This window comes from Pteropus medius, unplaced genomic scaffold, assembly GCF_902729225.1.
Source record: "Pteropus medius unplaced genomic scaffold, Ma_sr-lr_union100, whole genome shotgun sequence".
In the NCBI taxonomy this organism is placed as follows: domain Eukaryota; kingdom Metazoa; phylum Chordata; class Mammalia; order Chiroptera; family Pteropodidae; genus Pteropus; species Pteropus medius.
Window position 1 is genome coordinate 9,730,490 of NW_024344378.1, and position 16,322 is coordinate 9,746,811.

General features: G+C 33.2%; 2 protein-coding genes across 13 annotated transcripts in view; one reads left to right on the forward strand and one right to left on the reverse strand.

Annotated features, from left to right (window-relative positions):
• Nucleotides 1-16,322, reverse strand: part of ATRNL1 (attractin like 1) — a 627,375-nt gene that overhangs the window by 468,661 nt on the left and 142,392 nt on the right. For all 12 annotated transcript variants that reach the window (XR_005654640.1, XM_039871115.1, XM_039871112.1 and 9 more), the window contains 2 exons: nucleotides 12,974-13,111; nucleotides 7,957-8,050 (listed from right to left, as the gene is read on the reverse strand). Coding sequence is in view for 11 of the 12 variants with exons in the window: in XM_039871115.1 (XP_039727049.1) it covers nucleotides 7,957-8,050; nucleotides 12,974-13,111 (232 nt within the window). In the remaining variant the exon portion in view is untranslated. The remainder of the gene's footprint in view (nucleotides 1-7,956; nucleotides 8,051-12,973; nucleotides 13,112-16,322) is intronic.
• Nucleotides 1-16,322, forward strand: part of LOC120609742 (translation initiation factor IF-2-like) — a 449,818-nt gene that overhangs the window by 289,184 nt on the left and 144,312 nt on the right. The window lies entirely within an intron of this gene.

A 16,322-nucleotide genomic window follows, 5' to 3' on the forward strand; every position in this document is an offset into this window, starting at 1 on the left:
CATAAAGCCCCTGCTATGTGCCAGAAACCAAGAAGAAGACACAAGTTTGATCTTCCTAAAATAAAAAAAGATATTGGCATCATCCTCTGCTTTCCTCCACCACACCCCCACCAAAAAAAAAAAAAAAAAAAAAAAAAAAAGAAAAGAAAAAGACTATGTATAACCAAATAGATTAAAATGAGTAATAATCTTAAATATTGCTGACCTAATGGTAAATCTGGGGTGGGGGGGACTACCCAGGAAGATCCTCCTATGGCAAGATTTCTTAAAGTGCATCAAATACTATTATTTCACGATCACTTCACATGCTTGTAGGAGAGCAAAATTTTGGTCCCCATCCTAGCATGTAAGTCACCATATTCCAGGAGATTCTTCTTCACATTAATTTTGAGAACCAGTATCTTCACCGTAACATACATAGCTATGAAGAAGCTGTGATCAGTAGAGATGAAAAGCATAAGGAAGATAAAAGGAGATTCAATTATGATTTAATTTACTAAACTTAAAAGATCCTGCACAGTAATATGCCATATATCTCAGGTAATTATAACTCCAAATGCTTTTGAGAAATTTTATCTTCAATTTACTATAGATAAAAAGTAAAACACGATTATGGATCAACCCATCCAATATGATTAATGTACCAACATAATATCTAACAATGCCATCAATTTATATAATTTTCTGCAGAAGTCAGTAAATTGCTCTAAGATGTTACATGCAACAAATGAAACAACAGAAAGTTTTTTGGCTAGGTACAGGAAAATAATCATTGATTAGGTCAACAGTTCTCAATGAGGATAAATGTGTGAATAACAATTAGTTATCTCCATAATTATGGAGTTCTAACAGAACTTGCTGAAAGGGAGGCCAAGAATAACAGACTTCTTGAATGCATAGAGCAACTGCACAAAACAAAAAATTGATCCAAATCCCACACAACTTTTGAAAAACATGGCAAATGAACAGTTTTTGTTCATAATTATTTGAGCCTAGAACCTAACTCCATTTTACATATAACCACAGAGTAGTTTTACATGCTTATAAAGATATACTGAATTTTCAAGGAGTGTAGCTACCATCTACTTTGAAAATAGACCAGATATAATTTTGTCCAGAATTTAACAAAATGTGTTCAACACTTGAGAAAACCTCATCATGAGTATGCCACACGTCTAGAGAATGAGACACATTTTAAGAGACAAAGAACCAAATATTATTAGCCATATATATTCAAGAATAGCACTGACTTTATAAATAAAGTGACTTAAATCATTATATTATTCATGTCCTATGCATTTTTTTTTAAATTGTAGCCCATGATATAAAATCTATGTGATAAAAATTACATATTAAAATTTATTCGGGGGTTCCCAATTGTTTTTCAACAGGATATTCTGACAATTTTCCCAGAAACCTACAACACAGTTCTACTGGCTCTTGTATTACTATATATTTTTCTAATCTATCCTCTATTTCCTTTCTTCTAATAAACCATATAGCTTCCAAGGTCTTTTTAATTATCAGAAACTTCATATATGCCTTGATATATGGTGAGGTTTCAAGACAGAAAAAATATTTTGTGATATTTCATCATATTCCTGTCCAAATTTTAACCTAAGGAATTACTCTGGCACTACACTTACAAATAAAATCCAACTCATACTTGAGAATATAAAACCTCTTCATTTTCTCCATTTCGACAGTCTGTTATTTGTCTTAGCATGAAGTCTCTAATGTCTGATTTACCACCCTGACTGGGTCCAGGGTAAATGGAAGCAGTTTCAGGGACTTCTTCCAGGCAGCTCTTTCTACCCTGATAACTCTTTAACCACAGGATAGAAAGCCGATATGAGGAGTCTGCCAGCTGCTACATGTATCCATTCCAAGGATGCATTTAGGGACAGGGAAAATGAGCACAGAGTGAGTTTGTACACCCAATGTACTCAATTAAACAGATTTGGAACAAAATTTCATTTATTACCTGGTCTCCATAAGTTCCCATTCTGACAAAGTAGCTATGCCTCTTCATCTCTAAATGCTGGTAGCACACCCTAATTTAAGGTAATTAATTATAAAAATTCACAAAGTTCTAGAAGATGCTATTCCATCTCCAGTGAGAACCACTGACCTAATAAATTAATGTTTTTCTTTGTCCAGCCAAAATACTTTGAGCTTCACATTTACTGTCTATAAGACATAAGAACACTTTGTTGACTTTTGGAATAAGATATTTTCTGGTAATGAGTAGATTAGACAAGGTCTAATCAAGGGCAGACCCAGAAACATGTTTTTCCATTTTCTTGTTTTTTTCTTCAAATACAGTAAATGTTAAGATAATATTTCTCAATAGTGTCTTCTGAAATAGTAATATAACTCCTTAATATACATAATAACAATACTGAGATTTTTTTAGTGAATAAATTAATGTTATTTTAGTGATCAATATCAGTTCAAAGATCTTATCCAAAAGTCCTTCAAAAGTATGTGTGTTGCCTTTTCCAGTAACTAATTATCTATTAAATGGCTTGAGGTCCCTCTAGAGAAAGAGTGGATGAATATTTATTGTGTATATTGATGAGATGTAATGGGTATATTCCTCAAAGAAACCAAACCTCTACTTTAATTGATGAGCTCTAGGAAACAGATTCAGATCAGTACCGTAAAAAGAGTAAAGGGTCACAATTTTCCACTAGGGACAGCTGACATAAACCTTCTGCATAATGGTTCATGATTTTTTTCTGGGGACGTAAGTCCAACCATAATCTATTTGGCTGCCAGTTCAGCGCGCCCCTTAGAACTCACTTGGATATTACCATAAATGTTTGCCAACCAACACTCCTTGTTAGCCATCTGGTCTTGCTGACTATTAAGGTAATAATATCTACACTGAAGAGTTAAATGCCACCACCTGGCCTCTACTATTTTAGAATCTTGACATACCCATTGACACTAGAGAGCCCAGTTGATTGACAACATTTTCTACTGTCCACTGGCCTACAGAGAATAGCCACAACTGAGTTTCACAGACTCCAGAGGACCCCTTCCTATTGTACTCCTTATTGTTTTAGTGAAGAAAGTGTTTTGGTAGACCTCTAAGAAAACATGGTTACTTAATGGGCTGTATGGTATTATGCAATACATGCATGCCAATACACCAAACTTTCTGAGTTTTTTTACCTCCATGCTCAAAACTTCCCCAAGACAATTCCAGCATCTCCCCATCTCACTTACTAGAGGCAATAATCATGCCCACACTTCAAAGAGCCATCAGCAACTCCAGGTATACTCACTAGGACAGGAAATCTAAATCACAGGAGTGATGCCACATCAAGTCTCCCTTCTCCAGTCTTATATTTCATGGCCCCTGATCCAATACTCCCAAGGTCCACTTTCACATACGCACTACTGATTCCTGCCTCTGCATATCTGCCAGGCCCTGCAACTTTTTCAGAGAAAAAGCTACCTCTTTCTATTACAAAAAGCTACCTCTTTCTATATCTCTTTCTACCTCTTTCTACCTCTCTCTGACTTCCCACTCATGCTAAGCTGTGAGATCTGATAATTCTTAATGATCTAGAGACAATAAGTCGAAGCAAGGGATGCTCTGAAGGAGGACAAACAATTTTTTATGAAACAGAACCTTCAGGTGAAGTCTTTGCATTGTTTCCAAGGAAAGAGAAGCTACTCTACTCTAGCAAATGACAGAGGATCACTTTTTCCAGCCAAGATTGTTCAGGGTTCTAATGTCATACTCATCAGAGTTCCTGTTGTAGGCCTCAAAATCCCACTCCTCCTCACCAGACCCTAACACTGGCATGGACCAAATGTCACAGCTGAGCCTTCCGTTTCCTTTGCAGCCAGCCAAACTTGATTAAATCCTGGGCATAATTTCCAACATACTCTGCTCTCTGGCTGTAGAAGATGAAGCTCTTTAAATGCTGTCATGAAGGCCTTCTGAATGTTCACAGTATGGCCCGAGTTGATGGAAGTCTCCTTTTTTAAGGTTTTATGGCAGTTAACAAAAGCCAGCCAAGTTCACAATAGCAATTACATCTCTCCATAACTTTCAAGTGCTAAAGTTGCTGCATAAACTAGCACATCTCCTTCAACTTATACTTTATCGTAGCAAACCCAGTTAATTGTTTCAACAATTATTATACTATAGCACGCCAGGACATCGCTCTCCCACTTACTATTAGCAGTGTCGTGCTAATTGCCATCTGATAAGTCATCCAATAATAAAATCCCATGCTGCAGGTCTGTTATCTTGAGCCGCTTCCAGCGGCAACTGCCTTAGTTGGAATTACCTCAGTAGTAGATGCTGAGATAATGACTTGGATGTGGGTACTTGCCAAGGGCAGTTATCTCAGGAAGCAATGTGACAAAGTGTGAAATGTAGGACAAACTCCTACTCCTCTTTGGTTAAGGATTACCCATAGTGGCATTAACTGTCTTACACTTCCTGGTTGCGCCTGGGCAGAAATGAGTAGCTTCAGAACCAAAAGAGGAACGAAGATTCTCATGCTTTATGTGGACTACTGAAAAGTATAAGAACTGCTCACTATAGCTTTGGTGAAACCATGAGGGCTAAGGGAGTGGCAAAACGCATCATAAGTATTTGCCACATTTCATCAAAATTCCTTTCACCTATTTTTATCCTAGTCCCCCTGATTTCCCACTAAGAAACATCAGTTTCTATCACAAGGGTTGTTGGAAGGCTGAAAGAAGATAATTAAATACTAATGACCTTTACACTATTACTTTGAAAATGAATTTGATTGTCAGACATTATAGTTTACAGAACGCAAATATATGTTACTTTCGCACTGTAAACTTTAGAAATTTTTCAAAAATAACAGGCTGTGTTATTTTCTTTAAAATCCACATGTTGCTCCTCAAAAGCAAGCAACTTCATTGAGAATACCACTTTACTCACTGCAAATTTATATAGAGTCCATATTTTCTTTAAATTCATTTTTTAGTTACCACTTTTGAGTTCCAACTGTGTTTTCGGCCAGGACCAAAATGAGAACTTTCATTATCCTGGCAAGATGAACAATTTGGTGCCCCTATAAATGAACATTTGATCCTATTAGCAAAGCCCTACCCACTGAGTCTGCCACTTCTCCCCCAGCTCATACCACAAGAAACACATTGTTAAAATTTTTTCTAATTTTTCCATGAGCAACTGGTGGGGTTCATGAAAAAAAAAAAATCTCTAAAAAGGGTGTGGACTCCACCATTCCTGTGGCCCCGGGAGCTTCACACTCTACCGACAGTTCACTTGGGCACCAATCGACTGACCGCCTCAGCTAAACCCTTAAGTTTCCCATTGGTTTCACTCCAAGTGAGTCAGCCTTCCTATGTCATCTCTCCCTGAAAATTCTTGTTTCTCTTTAAACTTTTAGCTATTTGTTTACCCCGTAATTCTAACTTGTCCAATAGTTTCAAAACAACTCATGAATTTGCAATTTTCCCAGCTTTTATTTCCTTCACTGTAAAGGTGGGAACAATGCTCTTTCTAGCTCTCTACATCCTTGAACAAACACTGGAAATGCTATGACCATGTTCATTTTTATTTATTTGCTTTACTGTTTATTATATTCTCTACCCAAAACAATTGAACCTCTTCTTCAAGTTCCAGCTCAAATACTCTCAGCTCAAACTTTCCTTATCCCTCCAAGATAAATTATTCACTCCTTTTTCAGTACTCCTTCAATACATTCTTCATTCCATTCCATTAAATAAATGTATTGAACACTGACATTGTAGTACAGATGCAATGACTCCCAAAGAATTTCACTCTAGTAAAAGTGCTCAGATAATGCAAGGAAAAAATTAACAAATAGAAAAAGAACCAATTTCAGTTTGGGGAGGCTATGAAAATAATACAAGAATATATGATGTCCAATTATATACTTAAAGCCAACCAGAAATTATCCTGGGAAGAGGGAAGGGTTGATAAGCATCTCAAATCACTAATGTAAGAAATCAGTAGATTATATTTTGGCTAGTGTCTCCACTGCTAGTCAGAAAAATACTTTAAGCAATAACCATGTGTTATTTGTCTTCATTAATAACGACAAGGACTCATTTAATCATTGTTTACTAATTTGAATGACTAGCTTTGCTAACAAGAGCATTTTTTTCAGAGTAAGCATACTATAGGAAATAACTGCTTTACGAACCGTGTCTCTATCTTTCATTGTCCCACACTCAAAAGCTAAATAAATAAAACAAAAAAAGGGATGAATATAATTCTATCTACAAAATACTCTTTACAAATCAGTAGTCAATTTTTCATCTGCTTATAAAAAATCATAAATAAGAATGAGGGCAAAAAGTACTTTCATCATTCAGAACTACGTAATTTATTTTTCAAATATTTCGTACATATGCCTAACCTTATAACTCCATATATCTAACCTTATAAGCCCATGAGTCAATGAATTAAAATACTGTTCTTCCTTATCTGGAGGAAAAAAAGTAAGTTATTGAAGTACTATGTCACATAAGAAATAATAATTATGGATAGCTATATTATTTATGCAGAAGTGCAGCACAAATTAAAAATGCCTGTTCGAAGTCGTGATGAACTCTCAAAACGAAAATAAAACATTTGTTGCTTATGACCAGGATCTGCTATATATTATATAATTCATTGGCAGGGCGGGGTGGGGGAGGGGGTTAGGGAGAGAAGAAGAAAGCAAGGAGTAGTTCTAAATAAAAGTGTAGGGCTCTCATTAAAAATTTATTTAAGAATTTCAAAATGATGACAATAGAGTATGAAACCAAGCTCAAAGTCCTAAGCATGAGGTCCTCCTATGCAAATGCACAGGCCACATACCTGTGAGGTTGGCTTGTGACAACCAGTATTTGGTGTTACAAAATACTGAAGGCATCTTTCTATCTTAGAGCACAAGACATTGGTTTCGGTATTGAGAACAGAATAGCTTCCCTTAACAGGAATTTCCCTAAATCTTACATTCTGACTTCATTTTTAAGTTTAGAGACTACAAGGAAGGAATCAAAACTGGTTCTGCTCACCTTCTCTGAACTTGAAAAGCTATGATACCTCAGTGACTAGTCAAAGACATGATAATCTAATTTGAAATGTTTAGGGTAATTATACAACAAAAAATATATTTGTTTTAAATAAAAACAAAATGATCATTTTCCATGGTTAATAGATTTCTTTGGATATAATTTTTATATATTTATAGTTTGGGAGAATTCCTTATTCATTTTTCATAACTATAATTATAGTTGGCTATTATGGTTTGTGTCATATACAGTAAATTTATATTTAATATAAACATGTTTGCAATTCAAAACTATAAAAACACCTTTAATAATATGATGTATATGAATAATAAAAAAAGAAAAAAACATTTAAATAACACGAAACAACTGCTTCTTAAAGTTACCTTTTTAGAGGGGGAAAAAATCTGAAGAATAACAACTAAATCATAAAAAGATAAAAACCACTCATAAAACAATACTGAGTAACAACAAAGGTGGGTTCATGTCTACTGACATGACACAGAAAAAGATGAAAAGTATGAAGGACTACAAATATCAGAATAACAAGAAATTTTAAAAAGATATAAAAAGATTGGATTTAAATTATTTAACAAGATTTAGAGGCAAATTATAAAGATAACAATGCAGATTTGATATGTAACATGTTTTCCAGAAAAAATAAGAATACTTCTTTTTTTTAAAGAAAAACAAAATACAAACATATTCTATGGGCTGTTTTGAAGCCTCCATGAAACTGTCATTTTAAAGGGCTTAATTTGTTATGAGAATTGATAGAATACAACACAGCTACATAGCTTAAAATAATATTGGTTGCTTAATCAGCACAACACTAAACTTAAAAGGAAAACCTACAAAAATTAGTTCTACAGCACAAATCCACATAAGTTGCAAAAAGTCATTTTTACTTACAATTGGCACTGATCACCTTTTATTCCCTTAGTTGTGCAGAAACATTTTCCTGTGTGCATATGACAAATATTTGCATGGCCACTGCATGTACAAGCTGTAAGTCAAAACCAAAATGATATTGAATATTCTCCATCACAAACATGTTTTAGGAAGAATTTATTACCTTATTTTTAAATCATGTATTTTCCTCTTGCTATTCAAATACTAGGGTTACTATATGTTATTTTTAATTAAAGGTAAGTAAATTCACTTATTTAAAAATTTTGTTAAACTCTTTTAAGTCTTTGGGGGGTATTCTGAAGTCTAGTATGGATTAAACATTATTCTCATTCTTCTCTGGGCTTCTTTCCACTTCTAACTTGGACATCAACTTAGTGAAATGAGTCTCAAAGAGCATAAGAGCTTTGGAGCAAACAGCTTAGCTTCACAATGTACATCTATAATCACTAGATATGTGACCCTAGGCAATTTATTCACTTCTCCAGGTTTAGTTTCTTCACCTGCAAAAGGACAATAATAGCACTTGGCTCTCAGAATTTATGTGAGAATTAAATGAGATAGTGTATTTAAAATATCTAACATATACCGAGCACTTAATAAATGCAGCTATTACTTCTCCTACTACTCCCACTGCCAATAATAAAAAATATTGTGTTAGAAAGCATGTTGCTGGCCCCAGGTGTGCCAGGCCCAGGGTGCACACTGTGAGCGTGTGGGAGGAGATGCCCCGCCTTCACAGATCCAGTTCTTAAGGGAAAACAGCAACATCCGTAGGTCAGCGGTGGAAGTAGGGGGTAGTGGGAATTAAAGGAGAAGAAAAAGAAAGCATGTCTATTCGTCCCCCAAAATCATCCTTTTAAGCTTCTGAGATCCTTCTCAGTTTTAGTTTTCCAGAATACTAACTGAAACATAACACCAGTATCACACTGGCACACAGTCAATTTGGTTCGTGTGAACCTGTCTCACTTTCTTAATTTGAATTCCTTGTTAAAGAGCAGCATTCCAATCACTGAGGACACAAAGCTCACTCATCATCGTGACCAACATCCAATCAATTGCTAGGTTCTAGTTTCTACAGGCACACTCTCTCGTGTCTGTCCCTTCATTTTCATTGTGATAGCCATCATTCGATTACTGTCATTCATGTTCTCTTACTGACACCGATAAAATCACGTATCTGATCTTTCCACCTTCAGTATTTTCTAGGCCGCAGCTCATTCTCCAGTCCTGAGACATAATCTAAAGAGACAAGGCTGACCATATCACTAGCCCTTTTAAAAATCTTTACTGAGAACTACTGTGTTCCTGCACACCCCAGCTAGTTAAACCATTGTTGATAAAAATGAAATAATGTGGTCTTTCCCTGATTCACATACACATATAAAGATAAGCTCATGGATCAGTGGTTTTGATCAAAATATAAAATATTCTAGAACACTACACTTCTTGCTAATTGTTTATGATTATTTGGAAAAATAAATAATTGCTTTTGAAAAAATTAATGTAAATACACATGAAAAATAAGTTTGTACTAGGTAGGTATTAAAGAACTTGTTTCTTTTTTTTCTAGAATAGATTTTTACATAGAAGTGTGAATTTTTCTTTATAAAGAATATTTAAATAAACCAGCATAATTTTCCTTTAAGTTTGTAGAATTAACTATAAAAACACAAGATGTCAGAATTACAGAAATAAATGACAAGGTGCAGAAATGCACAGTATAAAGGAAACTATTATTGAGCAATAAAGGGACACTAAGAAATATTGATACTATGTAACTTCATAAACAGTGAATGAATATACCATGATATCTTTTAATATTAACTAGAAGAATTTCATATTAAAACTGTCTTGTATTCAGAACCTCACTAAAAAATGATGCATAGTAATAATTTTAAAACCGAAATAAACCTTTTATTTCTCCTTTATGGCAGAACTATATAATAGTAACACACAGTTTCTTATAAGAATTACCATTGTATAGCAGTTTTAATAATTTCTGAGACAAAAAAATGTTAAAATACCTTTTAATGTATGCTCATTTTGAGAAAATTCCCTTGTGACCTGCAATTCAGGCTTAAATGGCACAAATGTATTTTAAATCCAATTGTTTAAAATTTATACTTCAAGACAGTATTGAAATTATTCTGTTGTTGTCAGCATTTGAGGTTATCTTTTTATGCTGAATAAGCACCTATAAAGTCATCATACAGTGGCCTTTTGTTTGGCAAGTTTTTATGATGAAGATTTTATAGCCAAGACATACACTAGAGAGACATTATGTGGTCACGTGATATTTCTGTTCTCTATAATAAAAGCTGCAATATCAAGTTACATCCAAAACCAAACAATAAGGAAAAAAAAAAAAGATTCTATTGGGTTATTCAACGCTAACCAAACACCAAACATTGAAGTTAAAGTTCAGTTTAAATTGGAATGGAAAGTAGAACTTTGTGCCAACCAAAAATAGGAAGGATGATGTTGAGTAGGGGGTAGGTTTAAGGAAGGTGCTAAAGTTTGCCAGGGAGAGTTCCCCAGCAGTCAAAAGTTCAGCAACTGTGTCTCTAGCAGTTTGATGACACTCAGCCCACAGATAGTTCTTTTAAAAGGCATCTAACAGGAAATGTCATTAACTGTGTCTTCTACCACCCACAGTCAAAGGTCACCCTGAAATACTTGGCTTAGTTCTTCTTGTCCTTATAATTCCTTCTATGAAAATCAAAAGGATGAAAAGAGCTTGAGAAGATGGGGTAAAGAAAACTTATGGTGACTGAGCATCTGAGAGGAGCACTTCACCAAGGAAAACAAAGGATTTCAATAAATTAGTAGAGACAGAGGACAAACTAGCTAAAAATATTATAAAATTTAGGCAATGAAGCTTTTTTTTAAAAAGTATGTAGTTGAGATAGGCAGCTCTGCATAATTTAAAAAGGCTTTCCTGGTTGTCTTAATTTGATTAAGTTTATATAAAAATGCCATTCTGAACAGAAGCTTTGATCAAAGCATAACTTCACAGCTGTGCCATATACTAAGTATCTACATATCATTATATAATTATTCATTTAATGGCCTCTCTTTGGAACATCTAAAATCTCGGGTTGGCTTTTCTCTGACACAGAGGATGATAATGTGTACTCGGAAGATGCAAATTTTTAATTTTGTTCTGTCAAAACAATGAATAAAACCCAGACTTCCATGTCAAGTGATTTTCATTTATCTGCATCTTTAGATTATTGAGGTCAATGCTCCCAGTTTGAGAGAATTAAACTTCTTACTTTTATATTAAGAAACGCTCAGATTCATTTGGTTATGAACTTTCTCCACAAATGAACAATCTGCAATATGTGAGAAGAGTTTAAAATGAAAAAAAAAAAAATCTCCCATCCTAGTACAAAGTAGTTAATTAGTCTTTTTTTACTAGCTGTAGTCTCAGAGAATATTTGTCATAGCCTACTGTGTTTATTAAAGTATTAAATACTTCTGTAAAAATCTGCTATGGACAGATAGATATTCTTAATAGGCCAAAAAGAAAAGCATAAATATTGATGATAAGAAACAAAGATAAAAACATAGGACTGTCACTATGTTGAAAGAACTCCTTTTTCCCAAACTGGAAAATAATGTTTCTTTATCACTATTAAAAGTAAATATATACATATATATGGATATGTACATATTATATGTATACATACATATGATATGTACATATTATATGTATACATACACATATATAAAATCAGATAAGTATACTATTACATATAAAGAAATATTAGATAAGTATATTATTAAAGTACAAAAAAAGAACAAAAATGAAATAAGGTAAATAAATATAAAAGTAGAATTTACTAAGTTCAATTATGAATACGATGTTAAAATGTTAAGAATTTATTCATAATTCCAATTAAACTCATTAAACACCTTGCAATAAATTAATCAAAAATAGTAAGACCTGGATGAAGAAAACTATTACTCATCCAAGGCTGTAATTTTTTAAATGTCTGTATATTTCATTATTTAGAGAGGTCTTTTCCTTTAGTACTTTTTTATGAATTAAATAAAACAAATACATGTAAAGATATTAAAATATTTTAAGATTAATAACATTATAGTTTAGTTGTCTTACATTTAGAAAAGAATTATTATGAAAAACATGCAGCTCATGATAATCACATAAAATTGAAAGTCATAAATTGCCCTCAACTCTCAAGGGCCTACACAGATCCTTTTATCAGAATTAATCTCTTTGTCCATGATACTATCATTCAATTTCTTCGTCACACCATTCTAATGCTCACACAATGTATATAAATTTAAGTCCTAACACAGTAAGTACTCAATATGATTGTAAAGCCCAAGCTCTTAAGTTTTATTCTTCCATAATTACAAAGACAGATGGATGGATGGATGGATGGATGGATGGATGGATGGATGGATGCATAACAGCCCCAGAGCAAGTTTGTATCAGAGAATGTTCCTGAACATTAATGAGAAATAATTTTAACAAAACACTTTTAATAGTTAATTATAACAGAATAGGCATAAATATGCCACAGTCTAAAAACTGAGGAAAATCTGCAAATATGTTTATATAATATTGACATTAATGTTAAATTGGCTTTAGTAGACCAAATTTTAAAAATACCTAAATCTGCGCTACATTTAAAGCCTCAACATTTGAATATAAATCGATTTCCTTCTTTTCCTTAATATCATCTGGGCTCCTGATTGTAATACATATATCTACTAATAAAAAACTTCTCTCAATAAGGTGAACTAAAAATGAAGAAATAGTAGGAAATTTATACTTTCCATGTTTTATAAGTTGATGTTAGCCATTGCTACATTAAAAATAATTCCTTAGTTGTGACATATTGTTTAAGTTAGACAGTTTATTTCCTAAGAAATAAAAATGACTTTCATGTCTTTAATAAAACATATTTTCCACAACAGGTGTATCTTTCTTCATTTTCTGTAATTAAAAAAAAAAAAAACTGAAGTAAAAGAAGAAAATAATTACCTGTACACTGCCCTCCGTTGGTTGGATCTCCATAATAACCTGGCATGCAGTCCTGACACTGCTTTCCTGTGGTAAGATTTTTACAGTGTTCACACACGTTATGATTGATGCAAGTGCTATGTCCGTTACACTGGCAAGCTAAAGGAAATAGTAAGAAAACATGACAAATATCCACACAAAAACACCAAACATATAATAAATGTCAAGACAATAATTTATCTTAAAAATCTGAATAGTAGCAAAATCCAAAGAATATTTCTCAAGTTCTTTTTATGTATAACATATGTGGCTCAAAATATTAATGCAGGATTATATAATACAGTAAATTCTGTATTGAAATTTTGCCTTATGCTCTATAAAATGTAGGTGTTAGAGATAAATTGAAACATAGATGTTATAGGTAAAGAAGGGCTATTTTTTAACATTCTTTGAAGATTCATGTGAATATTATGTCTATTAAGTTATATAAACATGAGACTGAATACAGATTTAATAATGTAAAAATTCATCTTAATTATATCTACACAAAATAACAAAGGATCAGTAAATATAGAAAATTGTGTGGCAATTGGTCCTTACTTCAAGAAAATACATTCATGTACAATGAACAGAAAAAGTACTTTTAAGTTAATTTGCATAAATGTTTATCTACTTTGGGCAGGAAAAGCTTCAAGACTTAATTGAAATTCTGTGTGATTGTGAACAGAATCAAATTTAAAGCATGAGTTTTTGTGTCTTCGTAACAAGATTTAATATGTTTTCATCTTAATATTACAGTAGAATCCAAAAATTTCAGATGAGAGATAAAACTCATGCCTTTAGTGTCTATTTGGGCCACAATATTGACTTAGTTTGGTAATTGCTTGTCCGAACATCATCTTCATTGCCACCTTCATAACCACTGTCATCGTTAGTACAACTATAATAGCATTTAACTGAGCTCTCTCTCAGTCTAGCCAGGAAAGTCAATGTTCAGTCTATTGTTTCTGCCTGGCATCTATTCTGATTGGTCAGTTTACATGTAGCATCACTTTTTAAGTATTATAAATACCATCCCATTGCCATATAGTGTAGTAGGTGGTACACATGAATTATACATGAATTATACCATTTAAGTCTCACAACAATTCTATGTGGAAGGTACTATTTGGGGGACCATTTATATCTAGGATGAGACAGCTTGGGTTAAGGAACTACCCAAAGTCACACAGCTAATCAATGACAGAAACGAATGCATAATCAGGATGTATGAATCAAAAAAACAGACATTAAGTTCCATATCTCTTTTTTGAAAATTTCAAAAGTGAGAGAGAAATCCCAAGACACTAGTGTAAGGTCATCAACATCAGTTAATATCAAAGGGTGAAGAAATACACCCAAATAAAAAGTAAAAACCAAATGCATATATCTTACAGAAATTTTCAGAGGCATATTGTAACACAGCATATAAATGACATGGAGTCATCGTGGAAAAATGTTAAATACCCTTCATCACCCTTTCTTTGAAATCGAGAAATATAGTTTTCAAACTTTTGTTATCATATATTATTATGAAACAGCTAGGAGAAAAACTAACAACAAAGGAAAACATTCATAATAAATTAAGTGAAATAAAGATACACAACATTATGTTTAAAATAATCACAATTTTGTTTTTAAACATATAAATATGCCTATGAGGAAGTTAATGATGCTCATCTTAGTTTAGAAAAATTTTTCTGCACTATTAATTTTCTACAATAAATTCACATTACTTTATAATAAGAAATAATTATGTTATCTTTAACTTTTTAAGATGTGCTTAAAAAGTTTAAGGTATAGTTTCACAGAAAATTTTATGTGAAATCAATAGGTTAATTCACTCAGGTAAAAACAAAGTTTATTGAGTGCTCACGACAGGTAAAGCATTACTTGGAAAAGTCGAAATAAGAGATGGGTTACTTTAAGTATTTTATGAAATTCCTGACTACATTTTTTCATCAGAAAACGACTGCTTTAACTTCTGAGTCAGCTGGCTAAATTTAGCAATCACATCTAACATCCTCCTCACAGATTACCACTGAAATAATAAGAAAACTTGCCAGGAACAACAGGAATTTGAGTATGGTGACAACTACACAAATAAAACTAGAAAGTAGTAACCTGCGATATTTCTGGAAATTAAAAAAGGGCCCCTGACATAATGCCACTCAACTGTCGCTTCCTCAAAGTGAGAAGTTCTGAAGGCAGAGCTGGGCCATGTGGCAATCCAGAAGCATATCGCTGTACAGCTCCACACAGCTGCTACAAAGTGGGATACAGGGAGTCTAATGTTTCACGTAGTGAATATACTCCACAAAAAGCTAGTATAATTTAGAGCTAACTGCAATCAAAATTTCCAGCAAAAAAAAGAGAATGGTCACCATCATCACTGGTAATTACTACAGTAGCAATGGCAAAGGAGAAGGCATGTTATAGAAAGTAGGACCCAAGCATAATGGCTGTATCAGACAAGAATACTCTGTAGATAAGGCTATGATTAAGTTTTATTTCTCACTGTTATCAGGGCGTTGGATCAACAGGTAATGCAAACTTGTACTTCTTCCAGGATATGTTGTCACCTGAAAGGTTCTAATAACAACCTGGCTATGTTACATGAATAAAGCTAAAGAGAAGCCATCCATACTATTCTGTTTAAATTTTAAAACCCGCCCAGATGGCTCCTCATCTATGGACACACAAACAGAAAAATATGAAAATAAAACATAATGAAAAAGTCACCATTGAATATGCAAATAAAGTACATATTTTGGAAAATATGTGCTCTCTAAAACAGATATAAAACATTTAAAAATATCTGCCTGACATTCTCAATAGAATTTAAAAATACATATGTGGAAAATCAAGGATAAAATTTATCCAAAAGTTTTTTGAACACTTAGCCTACCTTAAAAGAAAATTATTAGTGCTAGAAATGAAGCAGGCACTCAAAATAAGAATATTAAAGATAAGTTTGAGATAGATAAGCAACAGTGAAGAAGTATGGGTTTCAAAACCCAGCAGGGCCAGGAGATAAAAATCTCTGGCATATTTCACCAAGGGAACCAAACTTAACTATATTTCTAAATGTCTGAAGCCTTTGATTATGGCTCCCATCTGTGAAAAAAGTACTAAAATACATCACGAGCCCAAATAAGTAGAAAAGAATCAGGTATGTGTATGAAAGAAAAAAGTCACTGGTGAAAAATTAAAGCCTGTGCCAAGCATATGTGTTTGACTGAAATTCACATCATCCATATGGTGGAGAAACCCCAATATCAAATATTAATGTAAAACCTGTTCCGTAAACAAGGAAAGACATACACCTTGC